At 38.5% G+C, this 12,357-nt stretch overlaps 1 protein-coding gene across 2 annotated transcripts in view; it reads left to right on the top strand.

The window, feature by feature from the left end:
• Positions 1 to 12,357, top strand: part of DOCK10 (dedicator of cytokinesis 10) — a 131,691-nt gene that overhangs the window by 49,652 nt on the left and 69,682 nt on the right. For both annotated transcript variants that reach the window (XM_010014658.1, XM_010014659.1), the window contains exons 4-8: positions 1,042 to 1,124; positions 5,767 to 5,839; positions 6,156 to 6,287; positions 6,545 to 6,679; positions 10,488 to 10,671. In XM_010014658.1, the coding sequence (XP_010012960.1) occupies positions 1,042 to 1,124; positions 5,767 to 5,839; positions 6,156 to 6,287; positions 6,545 to 6,679; positions 10,488 to 10,671 (607 nt within the window). The remainder of the gene's footprint in view (positions 1 to 1,041; positions 1,125 to 5,766; positions 5,840 to 6,155; positions 6,288 to 6,544; positions 6,680 to 10,487; positions 10,672 to 12,357) is intronic.

Genomic DNA, 12,357 nt, shown 5'->3' with positions numbered 1-12,357 from the left:
CTTTCCCTATGGGCAACACCTTCTACTGTTAGGTTTTAGGCTTGATCCCTCTCTTTCTTCCATCTCACATGGGCTGATGCAAATGTCCAGGTGGAGTGTGATGACAAAATAATACAATACTGGGGTAAATTTTTCAGCATACTGTACAAGTATCAGTTTGCACTGGAAATTGTGGTGGTGGTGTTGTAGATGTGAACCTTATCAATAACTGTACGTATTTCATGAATCTTGTTGCCTTTAAAAATGTTATGTTGTGTTTGATTGCATTGATAAAAGTTCTGCATTGTGTAAATTGCAGTTATTCTGGTTTGTTTGACAGCATAGACAAGTCCTTCAGTATAGTCTTTGTTCAGGTCCGTTCGCTTATTTAAGGCAGATTGATATTTTAAGAACAATTTCAAAAGGTGAATGCAAAACCAGCAAGAAGTTTTTTAGAAAATAAAAACTACAAGGAGATGATGAGATGACTGAGCAAATTCAGTGTGGAAGAGAAAATGAGAGAAATGATAGACCTATTAACATATTCCTGAATATTGTTAGGAGGCTAAATATCAATTGTTAAGGACAGAACAAGAAGTAGGGAGCTTGTGCTGCAACAAGGGGGAATAAAAGGAGTAGGGCAAATGTATTTACAATGGAAAGCATAGGTAATGAAACAGGATGCAAAGCAAAAATGTATAATTAATGTCCATAGAAAAAGTCAGGCCTAAACTAGGTAGCCTCTTTTGAGGCAGTAGCGATATAATTTAATGATGCTTCCTACAGATGAGAAGATGAGTATCGATAAAGCATGTTAAATTGCTATCAGCCCCCTCCTCCATCATATGTGATTCACTGCATTTGATTTAAAAGGGAAATTGTGCTTCAAAATGTGGAAACATATGACTCTGACTTTCCTTTAAGAACTGTGCACCTAGCTATAAAAGATAATATGGTCTCTATCACAAAGGACTCCCTGAGATCTTTCCTAGTTCTCTAGCCTAATCGAGTCTAAATAGTTGTGGTAATTATATTGTTGTTGTTTGTATTTTTTCTTTTTAGGCTTGTAAATACTACAGTTCCCAGTGGCATGTTGTGAACTACAAATATGAACAGTATTCAGAAGACTTCCGACACTTACCACAGTAAGACGTAGCATGGGTTCTTCTTTTATTCTTACTAGGTTGTGTCATTTTGCTGAGCTTTGTCCATATTTGCACTTTCCTTTGTCTTATACGCTCTGCTTGTTTTACCGTATTTATAGTGCCTTGCATTTTTAAAAAGGGGAAGAAAAGGTCCTTTAGCAAAAGTTCAAGACTCTGCAGAATTCACTAGTATCAACAAACTCTATTAGTGCTGATTCAAATCCTTAGAAGCATATTTGCATATTCAAAGCACAGTTGATACAGGAAAGCGAGCTTTCCATTTTCCTTAATAATGCATAAATGTCACTCACCTTTAACTGGGATTAATTCTCCTTTTAGTTACCCTGTGTAACAGAGGAGTAGGATTTCACTTAGTGCCTTATGGCTGCACCAGGTGGAAGAACTGGGTGCAATGTGTACAGCACACACCGGTGCAGCCCTAGTGATACAGGGCTGCAGAAATGTGCAAGTGTCTGGGTAAGCGGGCATCCCTTCTGTGTTTGATTAAAATCAGTGTAAAGTTGCTGGGAGGAGAAGGAATAAGTTTCTTGATCTGAGTGGAAAGAAATTAAGAATTTGGTGCTCATTTCCTCATGAGTGAATTTCTACACACAAACCTGCCAGAAAAAAGAGTATATCCTGTGCCCTGAGGAGCATTTCAGGGAGTAGTTAAATTAATGAAATCACTGAATGCCCAAAGGAGCTGTGTTACCACCTCATTTCCTGGAATTTGAGGCATCAAAATCATGATAGTGAAGGAGAAGTTTATGTGTACATAACACAACAATAGGTGCTCCATGCTTGGCTTGGATGGAAACTAGTACTAACTATATCGTTGCAGGAATCAATAAACCGATTCTTATGATCCCTTTAGATGCTGTGTTCAGAGGGGTTTGGGCTGCAAGCCTTCTCTGAGATCTGTATTCTCTCTTCTGTGTTGGTATTTTTATGAACAGTGAATATGGTAGTACAAAAAGCCATTAAGAGCAATGCTAATCAGAGATTATAAACATACCTTTCCTTAAGTACCCAGTGTAGTGATTGTTTCAGAAAATTAATGCATTTAATGCTCAAGAAAAATGTTTGCAACGCAGCGGTTTTTGTATTTAACCTTAAGCATCTTCACTCATGAAATATGCATTTGACAGATGTGACTCTGCACAAAAGTACATTTTAGCTGATTACATACATCCTCTTCCGTGAAGGTAATTTTAATATGGTGCTTGATACGATTTGCTTTCATGAGTTCATGCTCCAGGGATGTTACGATGTCTCACACCTTTTTTCTTTTTTTTTCCCCTCTTGCATAGAGGATTATGAAAAACCAAAAGATCTTGTTTTGTTGTGTATCACAACACAGTACTTGGGAATGGTTTGGATGCAGCACTGGTTGATGTCTCAGAAGCAAAGTTATAGCAGGAGTGTCTGTTTTGCTTGCTCAAAATTGGCATGACTTTTAAGTTTAAACATACCTTAAACAGAGCTGTTTCAGAGTCCATCTCATTTCATACCAATTCCAGCCTCTTCAACATCAGTGGCCCTTTATTTGCATAAGCATGCTACAGAGTTCAGAGGTTTAGACTGAATCTCATCATTAAAAATAAAATGGCTTGGTACATCCTTGTAGTATTGTATCTCACTGTTTGTAGCTCTGGATGCCCAGTTTCCACAGGTTTTTTTGTTTCATTTGTGCAAAACTGCTGTTGCACTATCAGAAATCTGAGCATATTGTTGTATCAATTCCTTTATAGGACATAATTGTAGCAGGAATGACTGGATAAGTGTTAAGTGCTTAGCTGTGCATCATGAGAAAGGAGCATCGTTTACAGTACTAGATCTAACTATGGCTGAAGTACTTCCATTCACTGAGGGTGCGCTGAACCTTGCCATGGGCTTTCCCATTCAGAAACAGACAAACTGGGACGCGGAAGCCTTCAGCAACACTAAAGGGCTTCATACCTGTTTGTATGTGAGGCCATGCTGTGCTGTTTCACACAGTTGTACACCATGTCAATGTTGTAATGCAGCAATGTGATGCACAGTTTTATCAGATATTGAAGTCATTCCTTTTGAATGCTGACCCTTTCTGGTTGGAAGCAGTTGCAATGTGATGGCAGCCAGCTGGGCCAGGCAGTGAGGAACTCAGCATGTCCATGGTGCAGTTCCCCTGCAGCGGTGCTGTGGGACTGGGGAAGAGCTCAACGACATGTGCCTGACAACATGACCAAAATGTTTAGCAATTGCTTTAGTTTTTTTCTGAGTGTGTTCCTCCTTTGAGATTTTTCTCAGGTCCCTCTACCCATTAAATTCCTCTCTGTGAGCTCTCACTACCTCTTTTCACACCATTTTTTATGCTTTCTGCTGGTGTGTTCTTGCTTCTTGAGCAAGTGGAAGGGTGGAGGAAGAACTGAGGTTGCTTAGGGTGCTGTGGTGGCACTGTGTCTGGGAACAGAAATAGTCATTAACAAAATTTTTGCTATCATTTATAGAAATCCTGGAACATTTGGTAGATATTTCAGGTCTGATCCCTTGGAATTCTGCACCTTCAAGTGGGTCTGAAGAGGGAGTAGGCAGAGAAAAAGAGGGTGTACCAAACAGGGTCGTGTCCTTACCACATTCGATCTGCCTGCCTTAGGATGATGAGGAGCATGCCCAAAGGATTCCCATGCAAGGAAGGGAAAAAATTATTGTATGGAGAATGACACGGGGGTCTGAATGGATGAGTGGTGGAGTGGCCAGTGAGATCTGTCACCTGAAACAGCAAGTCTGTCCTTCTCTATCTCTTTTATAGCTCTGCTAAGAGGACAGAAGGATTTCCTTCTTTCTAAGAAACTTAGACAACCAACACTTGTGGAAGGGCAGTGGTTTAATGAGACAGGTTCTCTCTCTGACTGGGGTTGCAGAGTGGAGCAGAGTTGCACTGTCTTATAGTGAGGGGTTGGCACCCTGCTATTCCAGCAGATTTCTCACTCCTCCTTTCCCCACCCTGGTAGCATTAAGGGCATTAGGGTTGGGGTTATGTTTTGGTTTGCATTTGTTTTTCCTAGTAGCTGACAGACTTGTCCTGTTATGGTACAGCTCCTCAAGCAAATGTGTGCAGTGTTATCTGTCCACGTGTGGCCAAAGAGCATCAGTCAATAGGGGTTTTGTCTGAAAATGTAAGGGCTTAAATGGTGGCTTTTGTAAAAGGTTGGATTTGGCTTGAGATTTTTGGTTTGGGGTTCTTTTGGGTGGGAGAGACTGTTTGTGTAAAAATTATTAACGGCTGCCCTTGGTTGCATTGAAAAACCTGCAATAGATTTCCATGACAAATATTCTGAATTTTAATGCTTTTACAGATGTGAAAGATGCCAGTAGATTGCAAATGTTCCTTTTATTCAAAATATTGATCAGTTGTTTACACTGAATAAACATTAAAACCAGAACACATTAAAAAAGAATAAAACACTCCTGTGTTCTGTATGCACTTGGCTCTCCTGACTCTGCTGAAATGCTTACTTTGGTTGCAGTGGGGTACACACATCATGAGAACACTAAAATGGGGAAAAATAGTAGGAGATAGGTAATGCTTATTAATCTTCCTAAATCATAACTTGCATATAAATGAATGCAAAATGAAAATGGTCAAAGTTAGCACTTGGGGTTTTTTTTAATTAGTGGCACTTAACATTATGTGCTAGTGTGGAACAAAGTTCACTAAGTTGAGAGACAAAACTAACTTAGGAGTGTGTGTGGTTTCTCAACTTCCATTTGGATTTGCTTCCTTACATGACAGAGAGTAGTGTTGCTCTGTTACTGTTCTGAGGTTGGGTAGATGAAAGTAAGTTCTGGATAGGTCAATCTTCTAGATAAATGATGGCTTCTACCATGACAACTCCCATAGGTTTTCATATGATAACTGAAGATTTCCAAGATCAGATTTGTAATCTTAAGGAATTTGAAGGCAATGTTGGTATTTCTCAGGCTACAGGAAGATAGACTTTTTTCCTACATTTAAAAAATCCTGTAATATTTTCATGTGTATTTGGCTGTTACTTCAGGTTTAATTCTCCAACATACGAAGTACTCTAGGCTTAAGTACAATTACTGAAGTAAGCAGGTGATTAAGTGCTTTGCTTTTTCATGTTGATTTGGTTTTAATTCCACAATATGAAGATCTTAAGTGGCACCACATCACAAAGGCATCTGTGTGTTTTTAAAAATTACATTGATGCTGGTTTCATCATATTGCAGAGTAAAAATAGTTTGGAATATTAAAGAAATATAGAAGCTTTAAGCTGAATGTTATAATGTTGTTCTTAGCTAGAAAAAGCTATTGAAGAATTCATTCTCATTCATTTCGCAGCTTTAAGTGGAGTATCTCTTTGGAAAGTGGATTTTGCTGCTGTTGTGGTAGAAGAGCAATGAAGTGAACAAGAAGTGGTATTTCATTGATTAAATTGTTGCAACTTCATGGTGTTGAAATAAAAGGATATATGGGAATTAAGAAAAAAGCTATGTTTTGAAACAGTAGTGATAGCATCACAGCAATAGGTGTACTGAAGATGCCATGAGGGCTTGGGGTGGTTGCCTCCCTGAAATAGCAGCTACACGATTATTTAAAGAATAATAGTAATTAAAGACATTTTTCCTCCCCTCCTAGAAGTGAATGTAGACCAGAGAAACTGCCCTCACATTCCTTTGAAATCGATCATGAAGATGTGGATAAGGATGAAGTATGTATCCTGGGATTTGGTGGGGTTTTCTCCCTGTGGAAGAGTTATTTACTGCTTTAATATCAAATAAAGAATGATAACAGAGGCTCATTATCTCCTGTAAAATATTTCGTATTTTAAGTAACTCTGAAGTTAGTGGAACAGCTTTGTCTCTTATGTCATCATACACACTGCAGGCACATTAATAATGTCTTATTTTAAAAGGAATGAAAGGGTGCTTACTTGTTGTCAAGCACATACTCACACATTACAGTTTTCTTTTGTCTTAGAATTCAAAAAGCAAGTCCATGCAATATTAATCATGTCTTTCATACAGGATACAACATCCCACTCATCTTCAAAAGGTGGTGGTGGTGGAGGAGGAGGATTAGCAGCAGGAGTTTACAAGTCCGGATGGCTTTATAAAGGGAATTTCAACAGCACTGTAAACAATAGTATTACTGTTCGGGTAAGGGCACAGCATTATTCTTTCTTTATTCCATTTGGATTTATATGCCCCACAGAGGCATACGCATTTGCCATTGTCATTTACCTGTTTTGATTACATTGTTTTGAATAATAATAAAGTAATATTGCAGTTGGCTGCAAATTAGTGTGACTGAAGTGCAGTTAGGAGTTGCTTATTATCTTATCCCTGTGACTGAAGTAACAGTGAAAATAACTTGAAGTACAACAATTGTCATTCTTTTTCTTCCCCCTCTTCAGTCATTCAAAAAGCGCTACTTCCAGCTGACACAGTTGTCGGATAACTCATATATTATGAATTTTTATAAAGATGAAAAAATATCCAAGGAGCCAAAGGGATGTATTTTCTTGGATTCTTGTACAGGAGTTGTACAGGTAAGTTTCAGTTTATTTCATTGTATTGTCTGGGTGTCAGATAAATTTTAAAAGGCAAGTAAAACAACACATGAATGGAATAGTGGTCTAATTAACAGTTTAATTAAATGAAAACACCATTAGTTTTGCTTTTGAAATTGATGCAAGTGCTCAGACTGATAGGTTACAAAAACCACAGTTGAATTATAGTAGCAGATGATGCATATGCTCTTCGCCCATGGCATAAATGAGAAAAAATATCATAAAATGTTACTTTGCACTGAAATTATTTTCTTAGTTGCCAGAATTTTCTTGATGATTACTAAAAGCATGCTTGCTTGTTGTGGGTTAAAGAAACTCAGGTTACAAAGCGCTGGCTGTCTGCCGAGTGGTAAATTAATCCTGTATCCTGACCCTCCTTGAAGATCATCACTTTTGGACGTGATAGAGTCTTAATGGCAGCAGTGTTAAGGACAGACCCTTCTTGTTTATTGTGGCTTGGAAAAATAAATACCCAGAAATGTCTGATACCACCTTTTGGTTTCTTTTAGTCTCACTGACTTCTCAGCTTTTTTCCCCCTCTAGCTCTGCCTTTCCTCTAATTCTATGAATGTATTTCATTTTTTCCCCTTTTTTCTTTTCTGGACAAGATGTTATTTCAATAATATGTACTGTAGTCAATCTAGCCCCATGTGTCACTGAATAAGGGAATTCTATATTTTTATTTTTATTTTTTTTAGTTATACTTTATTCTTTATTCCTTAACCAGTAAAGATTGGTAACAGTGCTAGTGCAGCCTGATTTGAAAGTTGCTTTGAAAGAAACCTTTCAGATAATGCAAGGGAAGACCTCTGATAAAAATATGCTTTTGTTGTTTGGGAAGTCTCTCCTTCACCACTGAACCCCGTCAGAGTGAGGAACACAGTCAGTAATTCACTCAGAGAACAAGCACTTGCTGACAGTCTCTGCAGATCCTCATTCCTGCACCCAGGGAAGTGCCAGCTCTGTAGGGAGTGACTGTTTCCCCTGTGTAGTTATAAAGGCTGGGTGGTGTGGTTTTTTTCGAACAGGTATAGGACAGGATGGAGGTAAATATGTAGAACAACAATGATGTTTGCCAGTGTCAGTCCATTGGTTTCAAAGGTAGCTTGGCAGCATGGCAGAAGCCATAGAGGAGATTCTTATACAGAAATCCCATTTAGAAATTACTGCTTCCTGATAGCGTGTCCTTTAAGATGTGTCTCAGCCAGAGCTCTAGTTAGGCCCTGAACATCCTGTAGTATGGTTTTAGGTACAGACTAAATGCTGTCTCAGAAGGTGCCTGTTCTGCTGTGTTGTTTTCTGACAGCAGCAGTGTCTTGACTGCTAGATTTCTGGCCTTTTTGACTAACCTTTGACAAAAAAGCTCAAGAAACTTCTGAAATTCTCCTCCTGAACTTTGGCAGCTGTCTTCTAGATCTACAGTGTTCCTGCAACTGTTTGAACTTTACGTTCTCCTCTCACCTACCCCCAGACACTAGTTTTTGTGATTGTTCTTTGATTGACATTTAGAATGGGATGCAAAAATTTATCAGCTGTCCTCACCAATAAGAAGTCAGAGTCATAGCCAAGGGGCTAATAGGGCAAGGATCATCAGCTATCTGTCACCATCTGTGTTGAACTGAGAATCGAATCATAGGGCTGAAAAAAAAGAAACTATCATAGATTTGCAATAAACAGGGAGATCATAAAACATAGAGAAGGAGTTGAGTAAAACTGAAGATTTAGAGGAAAACTGTCATGTGAAAGTTCTTATGTAATGAGTTTTAATGCCACAATAAATCGTTTAACTCTCTATGAATAACTTTGAGCTTCTGTTTGATACAAGTAAACATCCTGGAGAAATCATCTCCAGATAAAATACAAAATACTTCCAAAACAATTCTGTTATTTTAGAAGAATGACCCTGCAGGCATTAGACTTAGCCTGATGTTTCTTTCATATAGTTTCTTTTTGACTCTTGCATTATTTCCCTCTGGAAGAAATTTTAAACTTGGAATTAAGTGTCGAAGATTACAAGTCAACCTCAAGGTCCACATGCCATATGGAAGAATTTATAGAGAAGCAAACTGAGGAATGGTACTTTGCTTTTTTCCTGTTTCCTGATCAGGGAGAAAATAGTTGGCTTTAGATTTGAAACACAGACTTTGCTGTAGACCTCATCTGCTTGCCAGAGCTCTGAAGTGCAGATGGAAAAGGGGATATTGAAGTTTTCCTGCCTTAGTGTTCTTAAGATTCAGCATGCGAGATGTATTGCTGTAATAGATAATGTATAATAGTGTTATAGTACCTGGTTTAAAGATCTTGGCTATGACTCTAAGGGGAAGTACATAACATAGACAAGAAATGCATTCATCTTAATGCTCTTCATAACTTTATGAAGATAAATTGAGATGTAGAATTTTTCTTCATAGATTGTGCATAAATGAGTATAAATAATCCACTTACACAAATAGTCTATCTTTACAAGTTTTGAATGGCCACTACCTAAGACTCATGGCTCAGTTTGGTTCAACTTCTAGCTCTTGGTCAAGCCCTCATGTTAGATAAGTAAAAATGGGTTTAAGTGAAAGGTTAGTCCTTGGTTTACATTAATTTGAATGTATGCAGTGATTGGAAGATTAGAGTGATTTCAGGATCCACCTGAGAACCAATTGCTACAAAACCCTGTGTTGGGTGAAATTTGTATCCAGGAAAGAATTGTCACGTCAATAAAGTACTTGAGAGGAAAACAATTTCCTAACAAGAGAATTTCCAGTAGCAAAACTAAAAAATAACGCACATGCATGCACATGCACACACACACGGTGCCAAGACAATTTGAAAAGCCAAGATTTGACTGACTCTCTTGACCCAAGTAGCTCCAGAAGAAGTTTTTCAGTCTTAACTGATTCCTGAGCTGAGTCATGACATGTAATATAAGGACTGGAGCAAGTTATTAACAGCACATTGGGTAGGGATCTTCTAAATCATCTCTGCTGCTGGAAAAAAATGTTAATGCAATTTTATTCTCAGTGTCTTGGGTTCTCTGTCTCCTCCTCTGTTAATCAGTATCAGATTCTGCCTCTGTTCCTCTTAAATAAGAATATCACTATCATCTCAGCATCTGGCTTAGAAGCTATTCTTAGTAACTTGTTGATAAAAGACTGTGCTGAGAAATAGTTGTAGTATGTAGAACTACAGGCTGCCATTGTCATGTTATTTGGGTCAAATGGCCAGTTATGGAGTGGATGAATTGTTTTTTATTTGTCAGCATCGCTCCAAGGTGAGATGTGTCAACAAAGTGATGGCAATTTTCTGGAATACTGAAAACAAAATGGTGGCGCTGATGTCCATAGTCAGTGGTGTAAAAGTTTGATGAAGTATTAGGGGGTAGGACACATCAGTGTTCTTTGAGATTTAAGCAAGGAGGAAAGACAATTGATGCAACTGCCTCCATAAGACTGAGAGATAAAAGCCTCACTAATTTGATAAATTTCAGGAATAAAACACATTATATTAGATCACATCATTGTTTAATTTTATTGAGCTGTTTCAGTAACTAAACACCTGCTAGTTCTTATGACAGAAATTGAAGGATATTTGGCCATAGAAAATCTTAGATGCACAAAGACCCAACAATAAATTGACATAAATTTGCACTAATATTGCAGTGCCTGAATTTTCTTTAAAAGTTTTGCTTGAATGTTCTTTTTAAGGAGCGGTAATATACAAGTCTATCTTATCTTAAATTCTTACCTTTTTATAATTAGTTCTAGTGTTTATTTTTCTGTTCCTTTTGTTCCAACAGAATAACAGGCTTAGGAAACATGCCTTTGAGTTGAAAATGAATGACCTAACATACTTTGTGCTGGCAGCTGAAAATGAGCAGGATATGGATGACTGGATTTTCACTCTCAACAAAATCCTGCAAATAAATCCAGAGGGAACCATTCAGGAGAGGAAGAGCGCAGATCTCACTGACCTGAAATTGGGTAAGAGTGAATAGTCTCTTGTATTCTTGGGTTTTTTTAATCAAATGCAGAAAATTGAACATTTGGATATCGCTATTGAATCATTTTAACTGCTTGAGTCTGTAATGGATTCTGCATCTATCGATTTCTGACAAAGCAGCATCAGTCTTTTGTCAATCCCTGAACAATGTCAGCTAACTCCCCACAGGTCATTTTCAAAAGGCTGTAGGGGAGGTAAAGCTGCTCCCCACAAAGTCAGCAGGAGAAACGTGGCTCTGCTTTGCATATGCAGCTCTTTTTAAATATAGTCCTCTCTGTCAGTGATCTTGCTAGTACTTTGTGTTTTGCTGTCTTGGGAGTCTGAAGGTTTTAGAGTTTTGTGCGGGAGACAGCTTCGATCGGTGCTTTTCCCAGCATTTTGTTTTCTCTAAAAATCCGGAGCTAATAATTAAAAAAAAAAAAAAAAGGCCCAGCTGTAGTATATTGCTCTTTCCTTGGAAGCTTATTGACTACTCATGTCTTGCTTTTGTGAGTTTGTGGGTTAATATGCTTTCACTATGGAAGAAGGATTTAGATGCTCAGTTATGCTGCACTTTTCATGTGTCAGTAACTCATTTGTCTGCATAATAAATCCATGTTCAGTTTGGATGAACCCCAGCTGAAGTTCTAAGACTGAAAACACTTGAAACCTGAATACAGATTTAAACTGATTGTACTCTGAGCTGAATCAAAGCTTTGAATCCACATGCATCTGAATCTTGGGGAAGTTCAGAGCTAATTGAAGGCTTTAGTCTGGTGTTTATAATAAATTCCGATTTTGGAGGAACAGGATACTCTTCATATAGCCAAAGATGTTTTTATAATTTGGAGGCACAAGAGACTTGCACTTAAGAAATGGAGAAGTACTTTTGAGAATACCACCCATAAGGGATATTAATGAAACAGGAAGAAATATGTGTATAAAAGGTCACAGACATAAGGCTAACAGAAAACAGAAGTCTCTACCGGTAAAAAACCTGGTAACGAGCAAACAGGAATGTGCGATGGAGTTAACTTGTCAAAAGGCATGATGCTTTCTTGGCAGAAGAGCCCTAAGTGGCTGTAATGACTTATTTCACATTGGATTGAATTACCTAGTTAAAGTAGAACGGTCCCTGGTGAGCTAAGTAAAGCAAAGAGGTTGCTTTGTAGTACTGTTCTCTGGATCCATAGATATGTGGCTCACGGAGTCTGGACTGCACCCCTCCCCATCCCATAAGCAGGTAAGGTACTGGTACTCCCTGCCTCACTGAAGACACCTTTTACTGGGAGTCCAAAGTCTTTCAGCTGACATAAATCCTTGGCTTTGCCTCAGGAGGGAGCAAAAGAGCAAAGGAAGGTGTCTTTGTTATGGGCATGAATATTTGTCGTGGATGAATGTCTCAGATGTTTCACTGAAGAGTCAGGCCTCTTGTTTGAAAACTTGCATATGGACTGAGTTGCAGGAGAGGGACTTTTTAGAAGGGCATGTGGTGACATGACATGGAGGAATGGTTTTAACCTGGAAAAGAGAGGAGATTTAGATTAGACATTAGGAAGAAATTCTTTACTATGAGAATGGTGAGGCACTGGGACAGGTTGCCCGGAGAAGCTGTGGCTGCCCCATCCATGGAAATGTTTAAGGCCAGGCTGGACGGGGCTTTGAGCAACCTGGTCTAGTGGGAGGTG

Source organism: Nestor notabilis, unplaced genomic scaffold (assembly GCF_000696875.1).
Source record: "Nestor notabilis isolate BGI_N333 unplaced genomic scaffold, ASM69687v1 scaffold7635, whole genome shotgun sequence".
NCBI classification, from domain to species: Eukaryota; Metazoa; Chordata; class Aves; order Psittaciformes; family Psittacidae; genus Nestor; species Nestor notabilis.
This window is presented reverse-complemented; position numbering and strand designations above follow the sequence as displayed.